The sequence below is a fragment of the Cervus canadensis genome, chromosome 4 (genome assembly GCF_019320065.1).
Source record: "Cervus canadensis isolate Bull #8, Minnesota chromosome 4, ASM1932006v1, whole genome shotgun sequence".
Classification (NCBI taxonomy): domain Eukaryota; kingdom Metazoa; phylum Chordata; class Mammalia; order Artiodactyla; family Cervidae; genus Cervus; species Cervus canadensis.
In genome coordinates, this window is record NC_057389.1 from 103,126,660 (window position 1) to 103,154,221 (window position 27,562).

General features: G+C 56.3%; 4 protein-coding genes across 5 annotated transcripts; 3 read left to right on the top strand and 1 right to left on the bottom strand.

Annotated features, from left to right (window-relative positions):
• The first annotated feature begins 942 nt into the window (after nt 1-942).
• Nucleotides 943-5,627, top strand: ANKLE1 (ankyrin repeat and LEM domain containing 1). Of its 2 annotated transcripts, none has more exons than XM_043467248.1 (9): nt 943-1,256; nt 1,343-1,495; nt 1,906-2,011; nt 2,127-2,271; nt 2,505-3,242; nt 3,375-3,552; nt 4,294-4,383; nt 4,483-4,612; nt 4,873-5,006. In XM_043467248.1, the coding sequence occupies exons 1-8, from the start codon at nt 1,024-1,026 to the stop codon at nt 4,610-4,612; spliced, it is 1,773 nt and encodes a 590-aa protein (XP_043323183.1). In that variant the 5' UTR covers nt 943-1,023; the 3' UTR covers nt 4,873-5,006. The 2 variants fall into 2 exon arrangements, with proteins under 2 accessions (XP_043323183.1, XP_043323182.1); XM_043467247.1 differs by having other exon boundaries at nt 945-1,256; nt 4,224-4,383; nt 4,873-5,627.
• Nucleotides 5,628-7,651: 2,024 nt separating this feature from the next.
• On the bottom strand, nt 7,652-14,884 carry ABHD8 (abhydrolase domain containing 8). Its single transcript, XM_043467249.1, has 5 exons — nt 14,667-14,884; nt 12,694-13,441; nt 10,224-10,394; nt 9,861-10,077; nt 7,652-8,344 (listed from the first exon to the last, which is right to left on the bottom strand). Exons 2-5 carry the CDS (start codon nt 13,431-13,433, stop codon nt 8,174-8,176), a joined length of 1,299 nt encoding a protein of 432 aa, XP_043323184.1. The 5' UTR covers nt 13,434-13,441; nt 14,667-14,884; the 3' UTR covers nt 7,652-8,173.
• Nucleotides 14,885-16,417: 1,533 nt separating this feature from the next.
• On the top strand, nt 16,418-17,651 carry MRPL34 (mitochondrial ribosomal protein L34). Its single transcript, XM_043467259.1, has 2 exons — nt 16,418-16,757; nt 16,995-17,651. Exons 1-2 carry the CDS (start codon nt 16,684-16,686, stop codon nt 17,209-17,211), a joined length of 291 nt encoding a protein of 96 aa, XP_043323194.1. The 5' UTR covers nt 16,418-16,683; the 3' UTR covers nt 17,212-17,651.
• Nucleotides 17,652-18,977: 1,326 nt separating this feature from the next.
• DDA1 (DET1 and DDB1 associated 1) lies at nt 18,978-26,675 on the top strand. Its single transcript, XM_043467258.1, has 5 exons — nt 18,978-19,129; nt 23,878-23,958; nt 24,214-24,265; nt 24,969-25,030; nt 25,969-26,675. The coding sequence occupies exons 1-5, from the start codon at nt 19,127-19,129 to the stop codon at nt 26,077-26,079; spliced, it is 309 nt and encodes a 102-aa protein (XP_043323193.1). The 5' UTR covers nt 18,978-19,126; the 3' UTR covers nt 26,080-26,675.
• The last annotated feature ends 887 nt before the right edge of the window (nt 26,676-27,562 follow it).

A 27,562-nucleotide genomic window follows, 5' to 3' on the forward strand; every position in this document is an offset into this window, starting at 1 on the left:
GTTGCAAGTGACAGAAAACCCACCCACTGAACTGAAAGGAGAATGGCTAGGTTCTTGTAGATAAGAAGCTAAGATGGAGCTTTAGGCTTGGCTGTATCCAGGTGCTCTGACATTGCTTTGGGAAGAGCTGAAACACACTGCGTGGTTGGTTTTCATTATGCCCTGCTTTCCTCCCAACCTGTGGAAAGGGGTAATATGGCTGACCACTCTGCAAATCCCAACCCAGGTGAAGTGAGGGCTCTCGCAGCACCCCTTGTGACAGGTCTTGCTTGGGTCAGTCATGGGCCAGAACTGTGGAACGCCCTCATTGGTCAGGCCTCTCTCAAGCCTCTCTGGGAAGAGAGGTTTATAGTTCCATCAGGAAATAGTGTGGGTGCTCTCCAGAGGAAGGGAAACAGATAGAACAGGTCCATCACTCAACTTGATCTTCCTGGATAATGAGCAGTTGTGGGGAAAAAAAAAAAAACAACACACCTTACCAGCTAGATTTTCTCAGTTGCATATAAAACGAAAATAGCTTTATCAAGAAACAGCTTTACTTTCCCAGGAGCCTTTACTGGGCACCCGTGTGCCAGGTCCCTCTTTCAACTTAACACCAGCCTGGAAGGGATTATTCTCCCATTCTGCATATGGGGAAACTAACACCCTAAGAGGCCCAGGGCTCCAAAGTAACGGACTTCAGACTCGGCAGGACTGAAAACGGGCGGTGCAGAGCCTCCGCAGGCGGTAGCTATTAACTGAAACCTTACAAACTGTGAGGGCTGCGTGCACCTCGGCAGAGGGTTCGGGAAGACTCGGTGCCCTGTGGCACCACCGGGTCCCGGGGATCGAAGCTCCATCCCCTCCAACAGGGTGTGTTCTTGTTTACACCGTTGTGAGAGATACGGGCACACATGGCGACCTCCACCCTTCCGGGCCCTTATCAGAGGCCCCAGACATCATTTGGCCCTGAGCAAACATCACTTGGCCCTGGGCACTACTTGGTGTCGCGGGCTCGGGCCAGCGCTAAAGCTCCGACCCTCGATGTGGGCGACGATGCGGCGCCGCTCAGCCTGGCTGGGGTCGCTGCACTGCACCAGGGCGCGGAGAAGACAGCCGAGGGGCGGAGCGGCGCGTGCGCACAAGGGAGCCGCGGGAAGTTGGAAACCGGCAGGCTGCGCGACCAGGTGGCTGCCCCAAGGAGACAGCCGGGGCATGGGCCCGGCTGTCGGTTTGGCGCGGCGGCTGCGGACGGCGCTGCAGGAGGAGGAGTTGCGGTGAGGGCAGGGCCAGGGGGGGCGGGGAGGCCAGGGCTGGGGTTAGGGGGCGAGTGCCACGGTCCACTCTGACCCTCTATCCCTAGGACTGTGGAGGACTTGCTGCGCCGTGGTGCCGACCCCAATCTGGTACTCGAGGATGGCGCGGCGGCCATGCACCTGGCGGCCAGAGCCCAGCACCTGCGGAGTCTGTGTTGCCTCGAGGCCCTGCTGCGCCGAGGCGGGGACCCCAACGCTCGGTGAGGCCGGGTGTGGGCTCGGGGCAGGTCTTCCATGAACGAGAGCTGTCTCCCGAGTACGAGGACCAGACCTGGGAGTCCTGAAGACGGCGTCCAAGGATGCGGACTCAATCCCCGAGGGCGGACCTTAGGGAGTCCGGGGAGGGATCTTGAGGGTCCAAGGCAGAGGCAGGGTACCAGACCCAGGATAGGATATGAGATTGCGCCGGGGTCAGAATGGGAATCAAAGTTTCAGATCCGGCGGTAGAAGCTCTAGAGTCAGAGAGCAGAGGTTTGGGTCCCAGCCCGAGGGCGCAGGTTCGAAGGGTGGCATCTCGGGATGGAGGGCGGAGATGGAGGGCTGATAGCCAGGGCTTCCGGACCCGGAGATGGAGTTGCTTCACTGACCCCCTCCTCCGCTCATGCCCTAGATCGGCCGAGGCACTGACACCCCTGCATGTGGCCGCTGCCTGGGGCTGTCGCCGGGGCCTGGAGCTGCTGCTGAGCCAGGGAGCGGACCCCGCGCTCCGCGACCAGGTGGGGGGCCCCATCGCAGTCTGTAGCAAGGCAAACCCGGAGGGGAGGGAAAGAGGAAGGAAAGGAGGAAGAGACGGAGGGAAGAGGGCGCCCGCTAGTGACCGCACCCTTGCAGGACGGACTCCTGCCTCTGGACTTGGCGGAACAGCAAGGGCACCAGAACTGTGCCCGTGTGCTTCGGGAGCTGGAGACTCGGACCAGGGCCCCAACCCGGACCTGGAAAGGCTCCCGGAAGCCAGAACCTGAGCCAGAGCCTGGAGGTGGGTGGTATCTGGGCGGCTGGGAGTGTTTAACCTCTGATATAACTTTGCAGATCTCTGTGTCTAATGCCCAGGGCTTCACCACCAGGGTCTCTGATCAGTCTCTCTGCCTCTGCCTCGCTCCTTCCTCTTTGTGATTGCAGCTGCCTGTTTCTGTCTGATCTGATGTTGCTCTTTCTCTCTCACTTTCTCTTCCCCTCCTTACTGACTCTCCCTCTTACCCCCTGCTCCAGGCCGAGGCCCTTGTGAAAAGGGGCTGGATACCAGCCTCTCCGGTCCTCCTAATGTGATGCTGAACTCTACAACACTGGGCACAGGTAACGGCAAGGACGTGAGCCTGGAGGCTGGCCCTGGACCCCCCAGCCTGCTTGCCCACCCGGAGACTGCTGACACAGATGGTGGATTGGAGTCCCCACTGGGGCGCTGGGACTGCAGCTCGGTGACCTCCTTTGTCACTGCTGTTGAGGCCTCGGGAGCTGAGGATCTAGCTGGCCACACCTCCCCCTGGACTGGTGTCCGACTCTCCCAGAGGGTGCCAAGATCTCTGGGCACCCTACAGCTGGCACATCAACCCCTCATGGAGGACAGGGAGGCAGAACTAAATGCCCATCTGCAGGCCCTGACTCTGACCTTGCCGGATGATCCCCCCTCCCCTCAGTTCTTCCCAGACAGAAGCTCAACCCATACTCCCCCTTGGGAACTGCTGCCTGGACCTTCTGACACCCACATCCCAAGAGAGGACCAGCTATCCCCCGACAGTGATTTGGCTGCCCTCTGGCTGACAGAGGATGAGGCAAGCGCCACAGGGGGCAGGGACCCCAGCCCCTGTGACCAGTGTCCACCAGACCCTACCATATCTGACCTGGAGCTGCTGCAAGGGCTCCGGGCGCTTGGCAAGAGCCCAGGTCCCATCACGTCCTTCACCCGGCCACACTACCTCCGACGGCTGAAAGAAGCCCAGGCTGCTCCTGGTGAGTATCCAGAGTTCAAGGAGTCTCCGGGAATCTTCCAAGATCCCTTGGCTCAGAGTGCAACCTACTTCTCCCTTGGTCTCTGGGAACCACCCTTTCCTTTGTCTTTCTTGACCCAGTTTCCCTTCCCAGGCCCAGATTTTTCAGGGCACAGCCCAGAGCTGGCCGAAGCCCTGCGGACAGGCCGTATCCCAGATGCCCAAGCCGATGAAGATGCACTTGTCCAGCAGTTCGAGCGGCCAGACCCCACCAGACGGTGGCGGGAGGGGGTCGTGAAGTCCAGCTTCACATATCTGCTGCTGGACCCCAGGTACTTGGAGCAGGAATGACTCAAAAATGGGAGCTGGAAAATTCTGAGATTGGTTCTTACCTGCTCTGTGTCTTTTTTTGTTTTTTTTTTTTTAATTTATTTTTGGCTACACTGGGTCTTCTTTGCTGCAGGCAGCTTTCTCTAGTTGTGGCGAGCCAGGGCTACACAGGCTCTAGGTGCAAGGGCTTCAGTAGTTGAAGCATGCAGGCTCAATATTTGGGGGTGTGCGGGCTCTAGGGCATGTGGCGTCAGTAGTTGTGGCACACAAACTCAGTAACTGTGGCTCACAGGCCCTAGAGCTTGTAGGCTTCAGTAGCTGTGGTCCCCAGGATCAGTTGCTTCGCGGCATGTGGAATCTTCTCAGATCAGGAATCAAACCTGTGTTCATGTCCTCTGCACCGGCAGGTAGATTCTTATCCGCTGTATTACCAGGGAAGTCCTGCTGTGTGTCTTTAGGAAGGGAACTGGCCCTCTCTGGTCATCAGCTTCTTTATCAATAAAAGGCAATTGGATCCACTTCAAGCTGCTGAGTGTCCTTGGGGATCAGCTACCCACCCTGCCTTTTATGAAACGGGTCACTGGACATGGGTTCAGTTTGCTCTGTGACTTAAGGACTATCTCTGGGGCAGCTCTTGTCACGTTTCCCTCTCTGAGCCATCTACTTCATCTAGGAAGACTCAGGACCTGCCAGCCCGAGCCTTCTCACTGAGCCTAGCTGAATGCCTTCGGACTTTTGTCCAGGCCATCTTCTACGTGGGCAAGGGAACACGGGCCCGGCCGGACACTCATCTCTGGGAGGCCCTTAACCACCGAAGACGGCCAGGAAAACAGGTATGAGGAGAAGTAGCAGGTTTGTGGCAGGGGTGGCCCGGCTGGGGCAGGTAGAAGGAATTGTGGGGCAAACTCTGACCCTGCCCTGGCTCCCCCCAGGCCTGTCCCAAGGTACGCCAGATCCTGGACATTTGGGCCACTGGTCGTGGCGTTGTTTCCCTGCATTGCTTCCAGCATGTGGTCCCTGCAGAGGCTTACACTCGAGAAGCATGTCTTGTGGATGCTCTAGGTAGGTGTCTGGCTTGTGGGGTAGGAGTGGGGTCACATGAAGGGCACTTGATCTACTGATTCCCTCACCCCTTCCCCATCACAGCTGTCCATTCAGCCAATGAGCAATTACTGAGCACCAACTATGTACCTGCATGTACACATATTTTACTCCATTGGTTTATCCCTGCTTGAGAGCAATACCCAGTGGGTTCCCTGGCACAAACTTCTGCCAGCAGCTCCCAGAGGCTGCCCTCATGACCTTATTCCTAATCTCCCCAGGAATCCAGATGCTGACTAACCAGAAGCAAGGACATTGCTATGGAGTGGTGGCTGACTGGCCCCCCACCCGGCGCCGCCGCTTGGGGGTACATCTGCTGCACCGTGCTCTCCTTGTCTTCCTGGCTGAGGGTGAGCGAGAGCTACGGCCCCAGGACATCTAGGCTTGTGCCTGGGCACTAGGGAATTGGCCATTTAACCTAAGTAGAGATCAGGGTGTTTGAACGTTTCAGCTGCCCCTGCATTGAGAGCAGTGCCGCACCCCCCCTGCCCCCCACTGCCCTCCCATCTCCAGCTCCAGAAGGCTGGTAAGGGAGCAGCAAGACAGATCTCCTCCTTGGGGTAAGGGAGGACTTTATTACAGGTGGAACTGCTGGATAGGTAGTGAGCTCCCTGTCATGGGAGGAGAACAAGTCAACCAGAAGTTTCTTTGGAACATGGTGCTTTGACAATGTCAGTGCTTTGGCAGTTTGGTCCTATCTGAGCAAACAAGTGACCATTTTTATCTCCCTGATACAGAGGACCCCCAGTGTAGGTTGTGCTGGGGGTTCCTGAGCTACATGCAGGGAATCTGCCCAGCTCAAGAGTCAAGTTTCTCTGCTTCCCGGCTGTGGGACCTTGGACCAGTAATTTCTCTGTCTGAGCCTCAATTTCCTAAGTTGTACACAATGAGGAAAGTGCAAAATTCTACCTCAGGGGGACATTGAGGGAATCAGATTAAACTGTCATGGGGAAAAAAAAAAAAACAAAAAAAACCGTCATGGGGTAAAGTGTTTGGCTCTGAGCCCTACTGACCCAGAGATGGCCTTGCAGCCCAGGTGGAAAGTTTCTGGTGGAACGGGGTGGGGGGCATGCAGGATGTTCCTGAGGGGTGTGTTGTGTGTTGAGGGGTGGGTAGAGCTGGATATTCATTAGAAGGACTGATGCTGAAGCTGAAACTCCAATACTTTGGCCACCTGATGTGAAGAACTGACTCAAAGGAAAAGACACTGATGTTGGGAATGATTGAAGGCAGGAGAAGGGAATGACAGAGGATGAGATGGTTGGATGGCATCACCGACTCTACGGACGTGAGTTTGAGCAAGCTCTGGGAGTTGGTGATGGACAGGGAAGCCTGGAGTGCTGCAGTCCATGGGGTCACAAAGAGTCGGGACACAACTGAGTGACTGAACTGAACTGAACTGAACTGAGAGCTGGAGAAGTCATCGCAGCGTGGGTGTGAGACACCAGCCCTCCTTGGGATCGCTGTGTGACTGCAACCTCCTGGTGTTGCTTCTCTGAATCTGTGTCTTCCATTATAAAATGAGATTAACCTTGACTTTACACAAAGAGCTTCAGTAAATGCCAAGCTACTATCCTAGGGAGGTGTTGACCGATCTTTTAAATTTTCCGGAAGTGATCTGCTGCTTCATTGGGTTCATAACCTGCCTGTCATTGTGGCTCTGCCAACCAGGCCCTGCGGGGTGGGGGGGAGGCGGGGTAAGCATCCGTCTGCCTTCTGGCCTCCACTGCTGAGCCCATGGCTATTCTGGCTGTTGTAATAATTAAGAGTCCCTGCCTCTGGCATGAGCCTAGGCTCTACTTTTTCAACGGAGCTGATGACATCTCTCTCTGAGTGCCCCTTTCCTCATGTGTAATAATTAAAACAGCATGTCATATCCCAAGAATACACATAAAGAATCCAAAGACATCACTCCCCACCCTCCCCCCAAAAAAAGTTCCAGAAGAGATGGAATTTGTCTAACACAGTGTATCCTGACCTCAGCCCTACTGATTTTGAGGCCAAGTTGCTCTTTGCACTGGGGGCTATCCTGTGTTCTGTAGGCTGTCAGGTAGCGTTTCTGGGATTAACACACAAGATGCCAGGAACATCTCCCCCCAAGTTGTGGTCATCAAACATGTCTCCAGAATTTACCCACTGCCAGCAGTGCCCCTGTAAAGACCCCAGTTTAAACTAAAGGTGGGCTTGCAAACCAATGGGGAAAGGATCAAAGGTGCAGCAACTGAGGTGACAAATCTCTCCTCCCACCACCCACACAAATGACAGGTAAGCCTAGATATACATACATTATTAGAATAAAATATGGGGACTTCAGTGGTGGTCCAGTGGCTAAGACTCCACCCTCCCAATGAAGGGGGCCTGGGTTCCATCCCTGGTCAAGGAACTAGATCCCAAACGCCTCAACTAAGACCCAGTGCAGCCAAATAAATAAATCAATATTAAAAAAAAAAAAGAATAAAATATAGATGGCCATGGAGCAGGGAAACCCAGAGAAATCTGGATTCAAAAAGTAGATTCAAAATAAAAATCGTCTTTGTGACAAAAGCAACCCCAAACCAAGTTATAAGATGAAATGGGACAGTAAAGAGGTACTGACTTGCTGTGTGGTGTGGGGTGAAGAGGATTCAATGAACCCATGGGTATCTGGCACTCAGTACAGGGCTTTGCATATAGCTGACACTCCATTATGGCTACACTAATCAGATGCAGTGGCCACTGAGCCTCATCTCAACTTTAGCATCAACCTCAGTTGGTTCTCCTCCTCCTCTCCAGGGACCAGGAGCTCACCCCTTACTGTCTTCTGCTCCAGGAATGCTGCCCAAGCAGGCCCTGTTTTGAGAAGGGAGGTGAACTCGGAAAGCAAGCCTGGACCACCTTCACCCTCAAGTCTTTGTGGGTCAGCCCTGAAGGGGAGGTACCTGAGTCAATTCAGTCTACATTTGGGGAGACTGAGGCTCAGGGTGGCCCTATGCTGTGGTCACCCAGCACAAGTCTGGAGGCTCAGATTGTCACTTCTTTTTATTGAGTTACAATAAGAGATGTGCAGGTTCGGTGGCTCCAGCCCCCTCCCAAGCCCTCCCCACTTGGGCAACAATAGCTCCCAGCGCCAAGGAATGGGGGGTCAGGGGTCTCGGGCATGGTGGCGGGGGTCCCGAGAGTCCCCGCGGGGCTCGTGGGTCCTAGAATCAAGCACGCGGACACGGAAGACAGCGGGGTGCGGCCTGCCTCGGCCCTGGCATTGTGGGGGATGGGGCTTCTGTACAAGGTCACCCTCCGCGGGGGTCGCTGCCACGGCCCTGAAACAGTGATGGGCCCCACAGGACTAGAGAGAGCGGTGTGTCCACTTGGCTCCCACGAATGCCGCGTCTTCGGCCCAGCCGGCCAGGGGGCGTCTCCCTGACCTGACCCCGCCCACCGGAGCGAATGGCCCGCCCACCTGGTCCGCACTGCAGACCCCTAGCCGGTTCGGGACTCTTCCTCCCGCTCTTCGGCTCACTAAGCGATACCCGTCCAGCTCAGTGGCTACTTCTTTTCCTCTGGGGGCGCAGGCAGGGGCTCGGGCAGGGCCTTGGGCGAAGGCTCGGGCTCCCAGAGCAGGAATTCGTGGAGCAGCGTGTTGACGGTCTCCGGACACTCCAGCATCACCATGTGACTGCCTTCATCGATGAGCTTCAGGAAGGCCAGGAGCAGGATCTGCAGAGGAGGTGGGCTCAGAGCGGCCAGAGCCAGGACCCGGGAGCTCAGGGCCACTCAACCCCTATCTATGTATGCCCTGCAGCATCAGGAAGTCCTTCTTGCAATTCTATATTCCTTCATTTCCGTTCAAGGGGGAGCTAGAGGATGGCCTGTCACCCTCCACGCGTGTTAAGTCGCTTCAGTTGTATCCGACTCTTTGCTACTCTATGGGCTATAGCCCACCAGGCTCCTCTGTTCATGCAATTCTCCAGGCAAGAATACTGGAACAGGTTGCCATACCCTCCTCCAAGGGATCTTCCTGACCCAGGGATCCAACTGGTGTCTCTTAAGTCTCATGACAGGCAAATTCTTTACCACTAGCACCGCCTATGAAGCTTGGCCTGTCACCCTGCTGGGCCTAATTCGGTATTCATTCATTCTGCCTTTTTTTTCCCTTTTTTTCATTCTGCCTTTCTTAAGTGCCTACAATATGTCCAGGGCAGGATTTTTCAACTTGGGCACTCATGGCATTTGGGGCGGGATCATTCTCTGGGATGGGGGCTATAGGACGTTGAACAGCATCCCTGGCTTCAATGCACTAGATGCCAGTTGTAGCATCCCACTCCCCCACCACAGTGTGACAAAAATCTCTCCAGGGAATTCCCTGGTGGTCCAGTGGTCAGGGCTCTGCATTCTCACTACTGGGGGCTCAGGTTCAATCCCTGGTTGGGGAACTAATATCCCACAAGTTGCACGGCATGGTCAGAACTAAAATTTAAAATAATAATAAAATTAAAATAAAATCAGACATGTCCAGATATCTCTAGGGAGCAGAGTCACCTCAGTGAGAACTCACTGAGAGTGACAGATGGACAGAGCCTCTCACGCTAAGGCCGGGTTTCTCAGTCCCCACAGGATAGACACTTGGCACTGGGTCATTTTCTGCTGTGGGCCAGTCTTGCTCACTGTAGGTAACTGAACAGCACCCCTGGCCTCCACCCACCAGGTTCCAGAAGCACCTCCCTTACCCACAGTCATGACATGTCTGCAGACAGTTTCAAGTGTCCCCTGTGGGGCGGAATCATCCCTGGTTAAGAACTGATGGTGCAGAGCTCTTCTAAGCACTAAGGATCCCAAGACGGGGGAATCTGATCTAAAGACCCCCATTTGCCCTCTTGCAGGATTATGTTGCCCATCACAAATCCCAACTGTGAAGAGTGCCTTTTTTTTTGGGGGGGGGCACACCACATGGGACGTGGGATTCTAGTTCCCCAATGAAGGATCGAACCCGTGCCCCATGCAGTGGAAGTGTGAAGTGCTAACCACTGGACCGCCAGGGAAGTCTGGTGAAGAGTGCCTTTTAGCGGGCAGAGAGGACAGCACATAATCCGACCCCCCGGTCCCAGGCAGCCCCACTTTCTGGATTCCACCTTTGACCCTCAATCTAAGCTCTGACGTCCCTGGGGCTGGAGCACAGAGTCCCCCGGGGCTGTGCAGGGGGGATTTGAGGGGTGTGGTGACTAGAGTGCCATACCTCAGCCATGCGCTGGTCTTCCTCCACTGGCACAAACTTGTCGTGCATGCCGTGGACGAGCAAAACCGGCACGGTGAGCTCAGCGTGGTAGACCTCGTCGCCCTCGGGCCAGTACTGGCCGCTCATCATGGCCCGAAGCACAAAGGAAGACACATTGAATGCATTGCCCTCCTTCAGCAGCTGCTTTTCTTTGGCCCCTTGGCGGGCGAAGCCGGCCCTGGGGGTGGGGGGCAGGGTGGGGAGCACCACTGGAGCCCTCAGGCCATCTCAGCCACCAGCGGTGCTCCCCATGCCAGCCCCAGCCATACAGCCTCCCCTCCCATCCACCTTGGGGAGATGCTGGGGCAGGGCCGGGCCACTCACTTGAGGAAACTCCACGCCAGACAGGGAGACAAACAGTGCAGGACGCACGTGGGCATGTTGAAGATGGAGCAGAAGCTGGGCTCCAGGGCCGTGGGCCCGCCGCCGTTGATCATGATCACCTTGTGCACCAGGTCTGGGTACTCGTGTGCCAGGAACGTGCAGAAGGAGACTCTGCCCCGGGGGCCGATGGTGGGGAGGGTGGAAAGGCAGTGGTCAGCAGGATGCAAGCAGTGAGAGGATGAATGCCCTCCCCTCACCCAGAGGCAGGTCCTTGAAGGCCAAGATTCTTCCCATGGGGTCCATGAGCACCAAAAGCGGGTGAGGGATGGGAGAGGCAACCCAAACACCCCGAAATTGTGAGACTCTGTGTGTGTATGTGTGTGTGTGTGTTGAAGGTGGACTTTTTTTTTTCTTTTGGAGAAAGGATCCAAATACAGAAATTTTATCAGATCTTCAAAGTCATCATAACCCCCAAAGAGGTAAGAATTACTTATTATCAAGTGTTGGGAAAGCTACTTGATTAAACAAAACCTTTGGCTTCTCAGAGAATGTCACTGTTTCCAGTGTATCCCTTCCCTTTAAATCTGCCTGCAATGCAGGAGACCCCAGTTTAATTGCCGGGTCAGAAAGATCTGCTGGAGAAGGGATAGGCTACCCACTCCAGTACTCTTGGGCTTCCCTGCTGGCTCAGCTGGTGAAGAATCTGCCTGCAATGAGGGAGACCTGGGTTCGATCCCTGAGTTGGGAAGATCCCCTGGAGAAGGGAAAGGCTACCCACTCCAGTATTCTGGCCTGGAGAATTCCATGGACTGTATAGTCCATGGGGTCACTAAGAGTTGGACACGACTGAACGACTTTCATTTTCACTTCACCTTCCCTTTAAGGATCTTCTCTTACTGGCCTCTGGGTTTGTCACATCTGCCTGTTTTATGCAAGGGTGCAGGGTACCTCTCCTCATTACCCCGAAAGCAGGGTTTAGGCAAATGATAGCCTGAGGGCTAGCTGCTTGTTTCTGTTGTTAAACTTCACTTTAAAATTCTGTAAGTGTGTAAAATAGCTTATAAATAAAGATTTATTGGAATAAAGCCACGCTGAAACAATTATAAATTTGTTTACAATTATGTCTGCTTTCCTTCTATAGTGGTAGGCTTGTGAAGTTTCAACAGAGACCAACCATAAGGCCTGCAAACCTAAAGTATTTACTCTTTGGCCCTTTGAGGAAAAGTTTGCCAACGCCTGCTAAAAAGAGGAACAGGACACAAGCAGGAGTCAAATGGACTTGACTGTGCCAGTGATTCACTGTGTGTCCTTGGGCAAACTCCTTAACCCCGCTGAGATATCATCTCCACATTTGTGACACAGAAACCATGCTGACCTCATAGGATTGTTATGGGGTCACAGGAGTTTCCACACATGGGTGCTCATTTAATGGAGGAATCATTATTGTAAGCATTCACTTTGGGGTATGTTTTTATATAAACAAATAGGAGCTATGCTACTTCCTAGTCTGGCCTTCCTTTCTTTTATGTAACATTTCTTTTTCTTGTCTAATTGCATGCGCTACAACTGTGAAAACAATGGGTCTCAACCTGGCTGCCTGATCAGACCCTGCCCTTCATCCTGGGTAAAGGACAGAATGGTACCACTTGGCAGTGATCAGGCACCAAGACCCAGAGCCTTCCATGGTGTGGGCTCTCATCTAAATGCCAAGGTGGTATTATCTATCACCCCTTTAAGAGAGAGTACATGCATATTAAGTCACTTCAGTCATGTCTGATTCTTTGCATCCCTATAGACTGTAGCCCTCCAGGCTCCTCAGTCTGGGAGGATTCTCTAGGCAAGAATACTGGAGTGGGTTGCCATGCCCTCATCCAGGGGATCTTCCCAAGCCAGGGATTGAACCTGAGTCTCTTACATCTCCTGCATTGGCAGCCAGCTTCTTTGCCACTAGTGCCACCTGGGAAGCCCTTAAGGGACAGTGAATTAAAGTAAACTGTACCCTTTTAAACAAAAATTATGAAATACCAGGTAGTCTTTGCTTAGAGCCCTTGGGGTCTCCAGAGCAACCAATTCTTGAATTTAATAGAAGACAGTAGTTTTCAGCTAGGGGTGATTCTGCCCACCAGAGGACCTAGGCACTATCTACAGGCATTTTTGATTGTCACAATCATCACTAGACCATCGTGCTAGTGGCGTCTAATGGGCAGAGGTCAGGGATGCTCCTAAACATCCTACAGTGCCCAAGAAAGCCACTCACAGGAAAGAATTACCTGACCCAAAATGTCAATAGTTCAGGGATTGAGACACTGCTTCAAAACAATGTGAAAACAACAGTATTGGTGGCAGGAGTCCATGTTTGTTGTAGATGTTAGTGGGATTTTTCAAGAAGGGAAATCAATATTTTGTGAGTGGGTGTGGTTCCTGCCAGTCCCCGCCCCTCACCCTCATCCCCACCAAAGCATTGGCTCACCCATAGGAATGCCCAATGAGCACGTTGCGCTTCTTGGCATAGCGCTTGAAGATGGCACGCATGTCCTCCGCCAGCGCATAGAAGGTGTAGGCGGCGGCCACTTGGGGCGCTGAACTGGCCCCGTGGCCGGCCAGGTCGGGCGCCACCACCTCGTAACCCAGGCGCACGAAGAAGTCCAGCTGCTCCTTCCAGATGGCTAGGGAGCCGCCGACCCCGTGAATGAAAAAGAGCACCACGTCAGCCTGGGCGCCCTTGCAGCTGGTGATGCGCTTCTCACAGTCAATGTGGATGGTCCGCTTGGGGCGGCGGGCTCGCCGCCGCCGCCCACCACTGCCGCTCCCAGCACTGCCTGGGACCGAGCGGCCATCGCTGCCCGCTGGGTCCGCCAGCTCGACCTCAAGGGCGGCTGGTGGCTCCCCGGAGCCATTCTGCCCGTGCAGGAGGTCAGCTCGTGGTGCCCGGCCCAGGTTCTCCACCAGTAACCGCCCATTGCGGTACACGGTGATTCTGCGCTGGCAACGGACTAAGCCGGACTGGTCCCCCTGGGCGGCGTCCGACAATGGTGGAGGTGGAGTCGGGGCCGGAGCGGGCCCCGCATGCTTTACCCGCAGCACGCGGCCAGGTTTGACCTCCACAAATGTGTAGCCATCGCTGGACTCCACGCTCTCCAGTGGCCCTACTGCACTGGGTGGTGCGCCCAGCAGGCAGCAAAAGATCCCATCGGTCACGCCGGTCAGCATGGTGTGTCCTGTGAGTGGGGGTGACAGCCAGGTCAGAGGCTGTCTGCATAGGAAGCCCTTCATGCCCACACTACCCACTCTCTATACCTGGGGTGGGTGAGCTGCACTGGGAGGCCCTGTCTAGGCCCCAGTTTAGGGGTGGTCAGAACCAGGCACAGACTGAGATGTTTTGTCTGGTCAGAGCCTGTGTGGTGGTTAGCCAGCCTAGTCTACCTCAAAGAGAAGGCTGTGGCTATGGCTGACACCAAGAGGCATCCATGGGGAAGGTGGTAGAATTGGGGGTTGCGGGGCTTCCTGGAGGAGGGGACATTGTGGCAAATGTGACCCATCCCTGAGGACCCTCCAGCTCAGGTTTATAACGTATGCCTTCCTAAATCCATTCATTCATTTGTCCATTCATTCACTTATGCACTCTTTTGTTAACTCACTTTCACTAAACCAGCATAAACTGAGGGCTCCACAGATGTCTTAAAAATATGCACATCCCAACAATGAGCCCCCATCCCAGGCCTCTAAACGTGGTTTCTGAAAGTTGAGGCCCTGGGAGAGGAGTTTCAGGACTGAGCTCCAGAAGGCCTTACCCAGCTCCCCAAGATCATGGATGCAAATGGGTCTGTTTCACAGACCAACAAGCTGAGGCCCAGACACTCTGAGAAAAGCAGCTCTGTCCACACTGATCAGAACCCTGGGTTCTAGGGAACCTGATACACAGCCTCCAGTGGTGGAGATGAGGATAGAGCCCTGGCTGGGGGCCTCCAGGCCTCCATCCCCGCTCCCTGGGCCACCTCCACCCCCCCGCCGTGGCCATGGCAACTGCAGGCAGTTACATAACTCGAGGGGGATACCCGTGCAGCGCACCCCCATTGTTTAGGCCCTGGTGATGGGACCAACCCCTCCCCGTCCCCATCCTGGGCTCCGCGGGGATAATGAACGCCGAAAATCCAGCCTGCGGTAGCCCATACTTGCTGGTGGAGGGGGAGCAGGCCGCGCCCCCCGCCTCCGGCCGGGTTCCAACCCGGGATTGCGGAGGGGGGCGCAAATGCGCCATGCCAGCCCCCCTCCACAGAGCCAGGCCCTCAGCTCCTGGGTGCCCGTGAGCCCTGTGGCGGGATCGAGGCCACTGGGGCACCGCGGCTTTCTAAGAGCCCGAGGGCGGGCTTTGTGGACACCCCCTCCAAAGTGAAAGATCCAGGTGCCTCAATGTCCCTTTCCCACGGCCCTCTCTCTGCTCACCTCATCGAGGGCCCTGGGACCCGGGGCAGGGCAGAGGGGTCCCGGGCAGAGAAGCCTGCGTCCGCCTGCAGGCGCCGTTTACATGGTGGCGCGGGGTCTGGCCGGGCACCTCTAAGCGGGTGGGTACGGGCCCGGGGCGGTCAGCGCGGGGACATCCCGCTACCTCCGAGCAAGCCGGCCCTTTAAGCGTCTCCCCGGGCGGGACCGTGAGCCGACTGACTGGCGTCTCGGCCAATCGCAGCTGCGTAGTGACCTGGCCTAGATAGACTGCCAATCAGACTCGGAAACTCCGGGATTAGGGCGGGCTCTTGGGGCAACGGCCCCGCCCCCCTCAGGGGTTTACTGAGGTGGAAGGAGAGATTGGGCCTGGTCCAAGGCGGAGAAGGGGTCGGAACCTGGGGGTTTCTGGGCCCCTGGGAGGTAGCAACCGGAGCCCTCCTCGCTGCGAAAAGGATTTCCTCGGCTAGCCTCAGCCTCTGTACTGGCCTGTCTCCTCTAAACGTCGCTCCAATGCCCCTTTCTCTGAGCTTACCTTTCCTTTCTACAATCTCGCAGATCTTTGCAATTTGCAAAGGAAATTGCAAAAGGCGAAGAAACAGGCTCATAAAAGGCACAAGGTCACAAAGTAAGCTGGGGGAGCAGAGATGGGACATGGAACTACGGCTGTGTGACTCCAAGTCCTGCAAATAGTTATTCTTTAAACCATTAAACAGGTATCTTGGAGCTATTAGGAATTAGTTTCACAGATAGGCCATTTTAACTACTGGTCAATGTAACTGGTGACTCTGGTCCCAGCTGGAGCCAGAGAGCCCACAGTTCAAATCCAGCTTCTGCCGTTTGCTGATATATGACCTTGAGCAAGTCCCTTCCCTGAGACTCCATTTATTTCTTTATTAAATTAATTCCCTCTCCCGCATGAGTTTGCTAGGCAGTAAAACACTTAGCGAGGAAAGTGCTCCATACATTTTTGACATTATTATTGTACTACTGTCGTATTGTAGCGGTTTGCTAAATGATGGTGCAGGTAGGATGGGCTTCAGATGACAAGGGGTTAACCATCCTTTGCCCACTCCTATCCCCTGGAATTTGCTGCCAGAGCTGAATTAGGTCCAGCCACCCACTCTTGTCCACTCAGGGTGCTCCTGGGAGACTACAGTTTTATCCATGCAGAAAAAAAATTCCCCGCCCCCTCCCCAAAGTGGGTGATGCTGCGGAGCGGGGCGGAGCGTTGGACCAGAGGGAGGGACTAGAGTCGGGGAAAGGAGAGTATCTGAAGAGGATTTTTAAAAGATGAACAGGAGAGCACCAAGCAAAGGAGGGAAGGTGTGTGTGTATGTCGAAGGCAGGCTTCAAATGCCTGCCAAATATTTTCCCTGGGGCAATGGGGCGCCATAGAGGGTACGTAAAAAGGGAAAGAGCTCAGGTACGAGTATTAGAAAAATAGAGACTGAACGGGGGCACCACCAAGGGCAAGCCTGCAATCCTGGAGTTCTGCAGATTGAGAGACTGAATGACCACCCCAAGGACATCCAGCCAACTCCAACTCAGACCTCCTGGGCTCCCCGCCAAGGGGTGGAGACTTGGCTGAGGCTAAAGGAAAGCTGCCAGCCAGCTGTGCGCCATCTGCCTTGCTCCCGCTGGGGGTGGGAGACTGAACCAGCCGTTTCCTGAGGCTGCCACCAGCTGCGCCACCGTCGCCCCCGGGCACCCTCTGCAGGGCTGCAAGAGAAGGAACTACAATTCCCAGCAGATCTAGGGAAATAGTGCTTTGTGGGCATGCGCATGAGGAGAAGGCGCCGTTCGCCTGCCGCCTGCTGGTCGAGAAGAAGAACTACACTCTCGGGCTGGTACGGACACTCACGCCAGAGGTGCGGTGCGTCTACGTAGAACTACAATGCCCAAGGAAATGTGGGCTCCGCTGTAGAAGAAACTACATTTCCCAGAATCCCTCGTTCCGCAGCTGCGGAGCCTATAGGTTGCGGAATAGCTGGAAACTGACGGCGTGCTGCGGCTGAACATGGCTTTCTCGGTCAGATCCGTGGGTTGCCTGTTGGGCCCAGTCAGTAGGTCAGCGGGGCTGCTGGGTGGCAGGTGAGTCTTCATGGGGACAGCTTCTTAAATCTGGGAGTAAAAGCGGCGTCGAGGGCTGCCTGCAGGTATTTACCAATCGCATGACCTTCCAGTGCCTTCCGAACTCCTCGAGTACCTTTTCCTTCCAGGCTCCCTCCCGGCATTGATCTGGAAGCCGAAGCTTGGAAAGGTTGAGCTCCACGCAGAAGTCACACAGCCCCCCCTCTGACCTTTCTCTCCGTCTCTCTGCTCCCTCAGGTGGCTCCAGGGTCCCCGGGCCTGGCTGGGGTTCCCCGACACCTGGAGACTCCCCGCCATGCAGCAGACCAGGGGCAGGACGCGCGGGAACGAGTATCAGCCAAGCAACATCAAGCGCAAGAATAAGCATGGTTGGATCCGGCGCTTGAGCACGCCAAACGGCGTTCAGGTCATTCTTCGCCGCATGCACAAGGGTCGAAAATCGTTGAGCCATTGAGGAGCACGACGTGGCAGTTGGATCTCCCCCATTAAAGCATTTCCCTCGCTTAGCCTGACGCTGTTTTTGTGGAGAGCTGGGGAGCGAATGAACTGAACTGGGGAGCAGGGACTACTGGGACGGACATGAATCCTCCTCTAGGTTTCTGGAAGAGGGAATGGGAAGTCAGACGTTGCCAGAGTGCCTTTTTACGCTCTTGAATTAGGAAGACTTTGGAGCAAGAGTCCACAGATGGTACAGTGAACGCTTTTGTAACCCAGTGCACAGCTGTATTCACAACTCGTCCTGCCCTCTCCTGTGAGGCAGATCTAAATATTTCAGAATGCACCTCTCTAAAATAAGGTTCCGTTAATACATATTAACAAAACTTTTCACAGCTTAAAAAAAAAAGTCAACAATTCCTTTATGTTGTTAAAAGTCTAATAAATGTTCAAATTTTCGCTTGTCTTATAAAATGTCATAATTCTCACAAATTCTAGGAAGGCTTGTGAGCGGTGGGAGGGGTTTGAACCCTCCACCTGCCCCTTGGGGATGGGCGCTGTGACCTGGAGCAAGACCTCAGCCCTCTGAGGTTATTTTGGTTCCTGTAAAAAGGGACTTCCCTGGCAGTCCGAGTGGTTAAGATTCTCCACTTTCCCAACTGCACGGGGGCAGGTTCAATCCTGTATGCGGCGTGGCACGGCCAAAAATAAAGTAGATTCATCCTTAAAATGATGCTCATTTCTCCTTTGCTGTGTTGTCGGTGGTGGTTTAGTCGCTAAGTCGTGTCTGACTCTTTGCAACCCCATGGACTATAGCTTGCCAGGCTCCTCTGTCCACGGGATTTTCCAGGCAAGAATACTGGAGTGGGTTGTCATTTCCTTCTCCGTGTTGTTGGAGTAATAATATTCTGTAACTTATTGAGAACTTCCTCAAAAAGTCCTTGTCTCCAGGCTGTCAGACTGGGGGTGGGGTTTTGTGGGGTTTAATTCACACCCAGGCAATTTGGACCCAGTGCACAGTGGAGTCAGGGCTAAGAGGATGAGCGTGAGGATTGTAGGAGCCCAGAGGAGGTACTGGACTTTGCCTTGGGAAGAAGGCAGTAAGACAAGGCTTCTTCGAGAAGGTGGTCCAAAAGGAGAGATTGGACGAGTCAGGATAAAAGGTGGACGAAGGAGGCCGAAGAGGCCCAAAATTTCCGGGCAAGGAGGCGGGACTGGATCTTTGGGCTACTGGGGAGCCACGGGAAGTGTTTCAGAGATAGTCTATTCCGTCAGTTGAAAGATAGTCAAACGGCTAGTGTGGGGGAAGTTTAGATATGCTGAAACCTAAAGGTTGGAAATGGCAACCCAGTATTCTCGCCTGTTAAATCCCATGGACGGAGGAACCTGGGGTCGCAAAGAGTCGGACACGACTGAGTGACTTCACTTTCACTTCCAAAGGTTGGAACCCTGGGGAGGAGGATGGGAGTGTTACGGCGGGTGCCCATCCCTCCAGGGCTGCTGTGAGAACCCCACGAACCACCATACGAAAAAGCGTAGCAAATGTTACAGAGCGGTGGGACCTCCGCCATTGCGGACTACAAATCCCAAAGGGCTTTGAGGACCCGGCCTCCACCCATTTCCGATTTCACCGCTCACAGCTTGCAGGTCTCGGGCGGGGTTTTGCTTTCTCAATGTAACTTGACCACGAAGGAGGAGGCGTGACGACCAATGGGCGCGTGGTTTAGCCGGACCTGGCCAATGGCGGTGCGCAGAGACCGCGTAACTTGGAGGCGGAGCCAGAGGGCAGACCAATGACGGAAGGGCGGTCGCACCATCAGTGTAGGCTGCGCAGTGGCTGGAAGTTACTGTGCGGCGGCGGCTAAGAAGGCGGCTGTGGTGGCGGCGGCGGCGGCTTGAGGCGGTGGCTGAGGTGGTGACGGAGGAAACAGAAGATGGTGAGAGTGGCCGGCAGGGCCGTATTCCCCCTCCGCTCGACAAAATGGCGCCCCGGGCCCACCCACTTCCAGTAATCCCCGAGGCCCCTCACCGCCCTACCCAGCCCCCTTGGGCCTGGCCCCACCCCTCCATCTGACCTGTGACCTTCGATCCCCCCGGACCCTGCTGTTAGCTTCCTGCTGACCCCACCCTGGCTCCGTCTTCGACCCCTGACCTTTTTTAGGCTTCCAGGCCCTGACAACTCATTCATTTCCGGGTCGCGGGTCCCCCGGAAATCGCCTGGTGGATGGGGATGGGGTCCCCCAGGTCCCCGAACTCAGGCCTAGTACTCCGCGCCCCGGGTCTGGGCCTTTTCAGTTCGGGAGGGTTTGGAAGGCCTGGCTGAGCGTCGGGGCGGGGAGGGGGCTTGACATAGTGACATGCGGGGCTTTGTCGCCAAAGGAAGTGCGACATCGCGAACTGCCCTGGTCCCTCAGAGCCCTAACCCCACCTCCGACATTCCGGCCCTGACCAGCTGGAAGAGGGAGCAACTTTATCTCTCCAATCGCCAGGCCCTTTCCCTGATAAATAGGGGTAGCAGTAGTCCAGACCTCATCGGGTTGTGATAATTTAGGGAACTGACGTCTTAAAGGGCTTGGGACAGTAAACGCTCAGCAGATAAGCTGGGTGACTCGGGGATGGTGACTTTCTTTCCCAGCTGTCTCCTCATCTTGAAGTGGGGATGATGCCAGCATGTTGTTGGGAGGTTAAAACCCCCCTTGGGCCACTCAGTCATCCTGGGGTTTGTGTCTGGTAGTTCTGTGGGGTTCAGTCTTTTCACCTGTGAAATGGGACCCAGCCTTAGAGTTGGGCTGAAGTCCCCTCCATTCCCCCCACTATTTGGCATCCCCAGGGCTGACAGAGGTGATGGAAGCTTTTGTCAGGGCAAATCAAATAGCACTGTTCCTAGACTCAGAGTCCCAGCCCACAAGGTGTAGTCCTTAGGATGTCGTGGGAGATGGGCAGAAAAAGACTTCTTGTCAGGAAGAGTACGGGAAGGTGGTAAGTTGGTTCCTAGCAGGTGGGTCCCCAGGCCTGGGCATTGTCCTCGATTGCTCGCTGCAACCTCATTGCCTACGTTCAGCCCCTAAAGAGGATTCTGTTGGCTCAGCCTCCAGAATGATTTCTGGATCTGTCCACGGCTCCCCATCCTGGTCCAGGCACTGCCATCTCCCACCTGAACACCTGCTGCAGCCTCCTCCCTGGTCTCCTTGCCTCCATCCTGCCCTACTGGCAGTCTGTAATGCACCAAGAACCAGAGGGCGCTTTTAAAGCTGTCAGTTGGATAATACCACCATCTCGCTTACAAAACATTCTGGGGGCTTCCTGTTGTCACCCCAATGAAACCCACCTCCCCCCTTAGCCTCCAAGGTCCCCCCTGCCTACCTCTGTGACCTTATCTGTACCCACTTCACCCCTCTCCCCGTGAGCTCCAACCACTGTGGCCTTGTTTTCACATCTTCACATTCCAAGTCCCTGCCACCCCAGGGGCTTTGAATCTGACTCCTTCTGCCTGGAATGCTCATCCTCCCAGGAATATCATCTGCCAGAGGGCCCCTTCCTGACTGCAGGAGACCCCCATGTCTCTCTTTTCTGCACACCATTTCTTTGCCTCATCTTGCTTTGTTGGGTCACTGGCAGGCTGCCCGCACAGGGACTGGCACACAGATATTCAGTGAGTGTTTGCTGAAGCAGTGGACAGCTTCTGGGCCCAGCTGTAGCTGGGATTTGTCTGGCTGAGGTGAGGATTTCTCCCTGTCTCTGAGGCTTCATCTTCCTGCTCAGCTAACAGGAAGTACAGGCCATCCCCTGTCTGCATTAATTTATTCAGCACAGGCTCACTGCTGCTAATAATACTCAGTTGATGCTTCCACCTCAGGGCAGCTCTGGGCAAAGCTGTTTCTCCATATTGTCTTCCTGGAACTCAGAACAACCCTGGTTCACAGCAGGGACAGCCGGGCTGGGAGTTCACGTGCCCCAGGTCACACAGCCAGGGAGAGGCATTCAGTGCCGGCCTGGGGCTCCGGAGCCTCTCACCGCTCTGCCACCCGGCCCATGTGAGCCCTGTCAGGGGCCCAGGGTTGAGCCAACCCTGCCCTCTGCCTCAGGGAGGGGACAGTCCATGAAGGAGCTGGACGTTTAAACAGATGACCTTGCTGAGGTGGGTGTGAGCATGGCTCCCCACGTGAGTGTGGGGAGAGGAAAGGGGGAGGGGGAGTTGAGCTGGCTGGAGAGGTTGGTGGGTGGAGAAGGGAGGGGCATCGTTGGAGGGTGGCTGAGGCTGGGGAGGGGTGTGGCAGCAGGCTGGCATGGGCCAAGCCCTGCCAGGGCTGTGGAGGGGGACCCTGTCCTCTCCTTTCAGGGCTCAGGCCTGCGTCACTGCGTCTGAGCCGTGCACCCCCAGACCAGCTGGCCTCCCCACCCCCTCCCCTCACGTGGCACCCTGTGGCGCCCTGTCCGCATGGCCACTCGGCTCTCACCACGCGCTCCACACCCGTGTCCCCATGCACCGGCTGTTCCCGGGGGCCGGGGGTAGGACTGCTGTGGCTCTCCGCAGTGCCCTAGTGCCTGGCGTGGGGCCCACCGCATGGCTGGGTCCTGAGGAAAGCCTGCCAGATGGATGAAGCAGGTCCCATGGTTAGGAACTGAGCTGAGGCAGGGGTCCTGGGACAGGGGAGGCAGGCGTGAGGGGCTCTGAGCTGACTTCTGGGTAGTAGGTCACCCAGATATGAGGGCCGCCTCCTGGGTAGGAGCGGGAGGCCATCCTGCTGCCATCTTGCCTAGGCCCAGCAGGGCCTAGGTTGGTCCCACGAGGGGTGATGGGGGAATCCCGCGAGCAGTGGCTTCCCCGAGGGCGCAGCCCCCAGGGGTCAGGCTTGGCAGTGGGGCCCCCGAGGGGAGGCTCACACGGCCTGCAGGTGCTGAGCCTCGGCTTTTAGGTGGGAAGGGGGGCACTGGCGTCCCGGGAACAGGAGGGGCAAACCTGGACTCGGCCAGCTTCCTGTTTCCATTTGGGGCTGGGGGACCTCTGACGAGTGTCCTGAGAGCTTTCTGCCTCAGTTTCCTCGACTGCATGAGGGGTGCCCCCAGCTGGGGAAGGCCCTGGCCCTCCCCGCTGTCTGCCTCCAGGCCTGATGGCAGTGTTGCCCTCCTGCTCTGCGGGACGTCAGTCGCTACCCCAGCTCTCAGCCGTCACTCCTCCCTAAGGCTCTTGTGCCTCGGTTTTCTGAGGCGGACACAGCTCCCATTGGCCTTTATTCCTCACATCTCGTGGCCAGAGACCTGAGCCCCACCCAGAGTCAGGGTCTTCCCCTTCCAGAGCACCCAGCTGGTGCCAGCATGCCAGGGAAAAAGGACTTACCACGAGTCAGGGCCGTGGATGAATGCCGTTGCCGGCTCCCTGGCACCTTGCAGACCTAGAGCTTCCGGCCCCAGGCAGTGGGGTGTGAGGGGGCAGGGGTGGCCAACCTGCTCCCTTTAGGCTTCTGCCCACCCTCCCCCACCCCCCAAGGCATTCTCCCCTCACAAAGAAGCCTTTGGATGTGGGGACCCCAGGAGCAGCCCCCAAACTGACCCTTGTTCCCACAGTGTTTGACGAAGAGCTCAACCAGGTTTAAAAGGCTAGCACTGACAGACTGCAACCTAGGTTTCTGAGTTTTCACAAGACGTGGAAGCTTGGTTGACCCTGGGCTCTGTCCGGGTCCTGTGTGCAGGCAGCCCCTGAGTCCCAGCTGCCCTTTCCCCTTCACCCAGGCTCCTGCTCCCCCAACCTCCATGCACTGTCACGGGGTGACTTAGGGCGGACGAGTCTCTCTCTACCCCAGGACTCGTTCAGAGATGCCTAAATGGAGATGAGACCAGGAGTTTTATATTCAACAAGCACAGAGGGCAGGTCTGCAATCGGATGGCCTGGAACCAGCTCCTCACCCCACTGCTCACTCCTGACTTAAGTGTCTGTTCCTTTTTGAGCCTCAGTTTCCCCGCACCTCTTGGGCTTCCCTGATAGCTCAGTTGGTAAAGAATCCGCCTGCAATGCAGGAGACCCTGGTTCGCTTCCTGGGTTGGAAAGATGTGCTGGAGAAGGGGTAAGCCACCCACTGCAGTATTCTTGGGCTTCCCTTGTGGATCAGATGGTAAAGAATCCGCCCGCAATGCGAGAGACCTGGGTTCGATTCCTGAGTTGGGAAGATTCCCTGGAGAAGGGAAAGGCCACCCACTCCAGTATTCTAGCCTGGAGAATTCTGTGGACTGTATAGTCCATGGGGTCCCAAAGTGATGGGGCTATTGTGAAGACTGGGCATTCCTAGTAACTCAGATGGTAAAGAATCTTCCCGCAATGCGAGAGACCTGGCTTCAACCCCTGGGCCAGTGATCACCTGGAGAAAGGAATGGCTACCCACTCCAGTATTCTTGTCTGGAGAATTCCATGGACAGAGGAGCCTGGTAGGCTACAGTCCGTGGTCTCGCGAAAGAGTCAGCCACGACTGAGCAGCTAACACTTTCACTTTCATGGGAGAATGTGCCCTAACCCCAGGGTTGTTTGCTCCTAAGAGTAGACGCATCAGGTGGCCCGCCCAAGGGTGAGTTCTAGAAAACCTGAATGATGGAACAGAAAGAAGGAAACTGGAAGTTGTCTGGTAGCCCGTCCTGCCACAGGTGCTCTGGGGGAGGCCCTGGTTTCTCACTTACCATCTTCCCTGTCTTCCAGGCAGATTTTCTGAAAGGACTGCCTGTCTACAACAAAAGCAATTTTAGTAGATTTCATGCCGACTCTGTGTGCAAAGCCTCGGTGAGTACATAGGCCATAAACTGCCTGGAGGGAAAGGGTCAGGGGTGATGTGCAGCCTGAGGGTCTGAGTCTTGTCTGGAACAGAGGCTGAGCTTCAGGCCCAGCCCCACTCGAATTCCTTGCATGGCTTTTATTTTTTATTTTTTTCCTTGCATGGCTTTTAATCCACCTGGGATTGAGGGTGCCAAATTGAGGTCTGTGGGGACCGCAGACTCACCTACTCTCCTAACCCATGCCTTCCCACCCCTCTTGCAGAACCGACGTCCCTCAGTCTACCTGCCCACTAGGGAGTACCCGTCTGAACAGAGTAAGTGGCCGCTGTCCTTCGGTGCTATCTCGGCTGGCGAGGGGAAAGGCCGTGGGGTGGTACAAGAGGGGACCTGTGGGAAGCTGGGCCACTCCCAGCCCTTGGGAGTAGCTGGAAGCCTGCCTTTCCCTGGGACCCTCCTGATCTCCCCACTGGCATGGACAGTCTGCCCCCATCGAGTCAGATGGCCCCCACTGGCTCCATGACACAGGTCTTGAGCCTTGTACTGTGGGCGGGGGTCCCACCCCAGCCTGGGGAGGGCAGCCTGGGGAGGGGCCTGGAGCCCGCAGAACAGGGGGGCTTACGGTTATTTGTTGTGGGCCTGAACCCTGGACCTTTCTCAGCTCGCTCTGTGGTCACTGGGGCTTGGTCAGATCCGTGCTCCTGGGCTGTCTGGGAAAGTAGGAGCTGGCAGGCTGGGGCTCGTTCCCTGCCTGAGGGTGGAATCCGAGCTCTGCTGCGGACTCGGCCCCTACCTGGGAAGCTGGGACCCCATTGCGGCAGCCGGCTCGGGCTGCTGGTAGTGGCATGGGCTCAGGTAGGGGGTGCTTGGCTTCTAGAAATCTGCTCCTGGGTTGGGGGTGTGACTTGAGTCCCAGAGAGGCCACCCAGAGCAGTGACACGCAGAGGCCATCTAAAGGCAGGCAGTGCCAGCGGGGGTGGCCAGCGTCTTCCCACAGCTCTGTCTGTCTCTCCTCCTCAGTCATCGTGACAGAAAAAACAAACATCCTTTTGCGCTACCTACATCAGCAATGGGACAAAAAGGTAAGGCACGCGGGGTGTGGGCGCGGGCCTCGGGAAGGAACCCAGTGCCCAGCAGGGGGCTGTGAGCTGGGGAACACGGGTGGCTGGGAGACTCAGGGTTCGGGTGGGGCTAAGAGGAGTTTGCCCGATGATCCAGGAGAGGGAAGAATGTTCTAGAGGAGAGAAGGGCTGTGCTGAGGCCATGGGGCTCTGGTGCTCGGGGACAGGCAGGGGCTTGCCAAGCTGTGCTGAGAGGCCTGGCTCCCCAGAGGGTGTGGGGAGCATGGCCCTGGTGGCAGGTGGACATGGGTGCTGTTGCTTGGAATCTTCATTCAATGATGAGAGGCTCACGTGATTAAGACATTCAGGCCCTACTAGGATGTGTAGCTGAGGTGAAAAGTCATCTTCCCCACAAGGGGCCATCTTTCTGACAGGACTTTTTTTGCTTTCTTGAAAATCTGCCTGTGTAGTTTTGCCACGTGGTCAGGTGGTCTTTTTTTCTCTAATGCTGACCACTGGACAGTGACCTGCTCTGGGCCAGGTTGAAGGGGACCCCATGATGCAGTGACTTCTCGGAACACCCCAGCCCTCGGGCTCTGCAAGCCTTGCACCCCACCAGTGAGGGAAGGAGCTTTTCCCAAGTCAGCACACTTTCCTTTTCTGTGGCAGTTTGGGGGGCCTCCCCATGCAGCTCCTGAGTGCCCCTTGCCCTCCGGCACAGTGGGTAATTCTCTGTCTGAGAGGTGGACCACGTGGGGAGTCAGACGTCGCGGTGACTCCCTGAAGCGCCTGTCCCAGGCTGGGGTCCCCAGTGACTCGGCAGGGCAGGTTCGGGGGACAGAAGGGTCAGCCCAGGCCCAGCTCGGGGCAGCACTGGAGGCCTGGAGCTGCAGAGGCAGCGTCAGACTTAGGCGCTCCCCCACGGGAGGCTCACGGCCGCTCTGCTCCCTGCCCCCCAGAACGCCGCCAAGAAGAGAGACCAGGAGCAAGTGGATCTAGAGGGCGAGAGCTCGGCGCCGCCCCGCAAGGTCGCGCGGACCGACAGCCCGGACATGCACGAGGACACTTAAGGCACGCCCCCCCTCAGGCGCCTCCCGTCCCATCCGCGCCTCGCCCACCTGCCTTGTGTAAGCGCCCCCCACCCCACTCCTCTGCCGGCCCGCCCACACCCCTTCCACACCACTTCCAACCTCATAGGAGCCAATGTATTTATTTTCCTTGAGTTTTTATTTATGCTGTAAAACGTACCAAGCGATGGTTACAGGGGACATCAGACCCAGTAGTGTGATGTTGGTAGATGCTTTAAAACAAAAACAAAAACAAAAACGTTGTTCCTCACCTCCCCCTGTCCCATTCCCCTTCCTCCTCTTGCCCCCCAGTTCTCCTCTGGAAAACTGGAGCGTGTCTATGAGGGTCTAGAGCCGGGACCCCGCTGCGGCCGGCCGGCACAGGTGGGGGCCCTTCTCCCAGCACCCACCTCCCGGTCCGGGCCTTAAAGACTTTGCCTTGTCTCGAGTTCCACCGGGACCTATTTTGTGCCCAGACCTTGCTCTGAGCTCGAGTAAGGGGGAGAAGTCAGCCCTTCTGGATCTTTCTCTTAAGTCATTTTATCATGGACTAGTGCGTGCTCCGTGTCCACCCCAATAAAAGGATCTTTCCTACCCGACCTTGCGTCTTTGCTCGGCGTGCCTCGGCGCCAGAGGATGGAGCCCCTGAGAGTCGTCCGTCATCACCAAGAGGAGCCAAGAGGGGCCTCCAGACACGGGCCCCAGAACCAGCTGGATCCTCTGATGGGCCTGCTTGGCCATCTCACTGAGTCAAGACCTGCCTGGACCCTCCCCTCGGCCTCACCCGCATCAAGGTGTCCCCAAGGACCAGGACACCCCCCCTCCCCTGCTGGAGAATCGGTCCATGCTGCCAAGGATGGAGTGTGGTGGCCCCATGCCCAGGACGTCATCGAGCAGGGCCACATGCCCACCCGCCATCGCGGAGACAGGTGGCCTGGCCTCCCGCCCTGGCTCAGGAGGCGGCACGCGGAGCGCCAAGGAAAGCCCAACCCCAGTGCCCTCGGGCGGCAGGTTCCTTGGCCAGTCCCAGCCACCAGCTGGGCTGGATTTGGGGCTGACTCTGGGGAGGTAGGGGGCATTCGGGCTCCAGGCAGAAGGTTCAGGGCCCTAAGCACCACAGCACAGGGCCAGGGGAATGCCACTTCTTCCCCCCCACTGCCCACCCTGAGTGGGAGCCAGAGTGTTGGAGCCGATTGCTGGGGTGTTGGGGGTGGTGAGGGGTGGAGCTGTGGAGCGAGGGAGACAGCAGGCTGCAGGGGGTGCACGTCCCGGCGTATCACCGTGGAGATGCCAGCCTGAGTCAGACTGCTTGGGCTTCACCAGGGGTCTGCTGGGTGGAAGGTTCCAGGCTTAACTGCCCAGCTGTGGGGCCCAGCTCTGGGTGCCTCTGCAGCAGTGTTCAGTTCTTCAGCAGTGGTCGTAAAGCAGGTGCTTAGGAAAGGCAGGTTTGACCATGGTCATGCCAGGGAGGGCCAAGTCCCTGGAG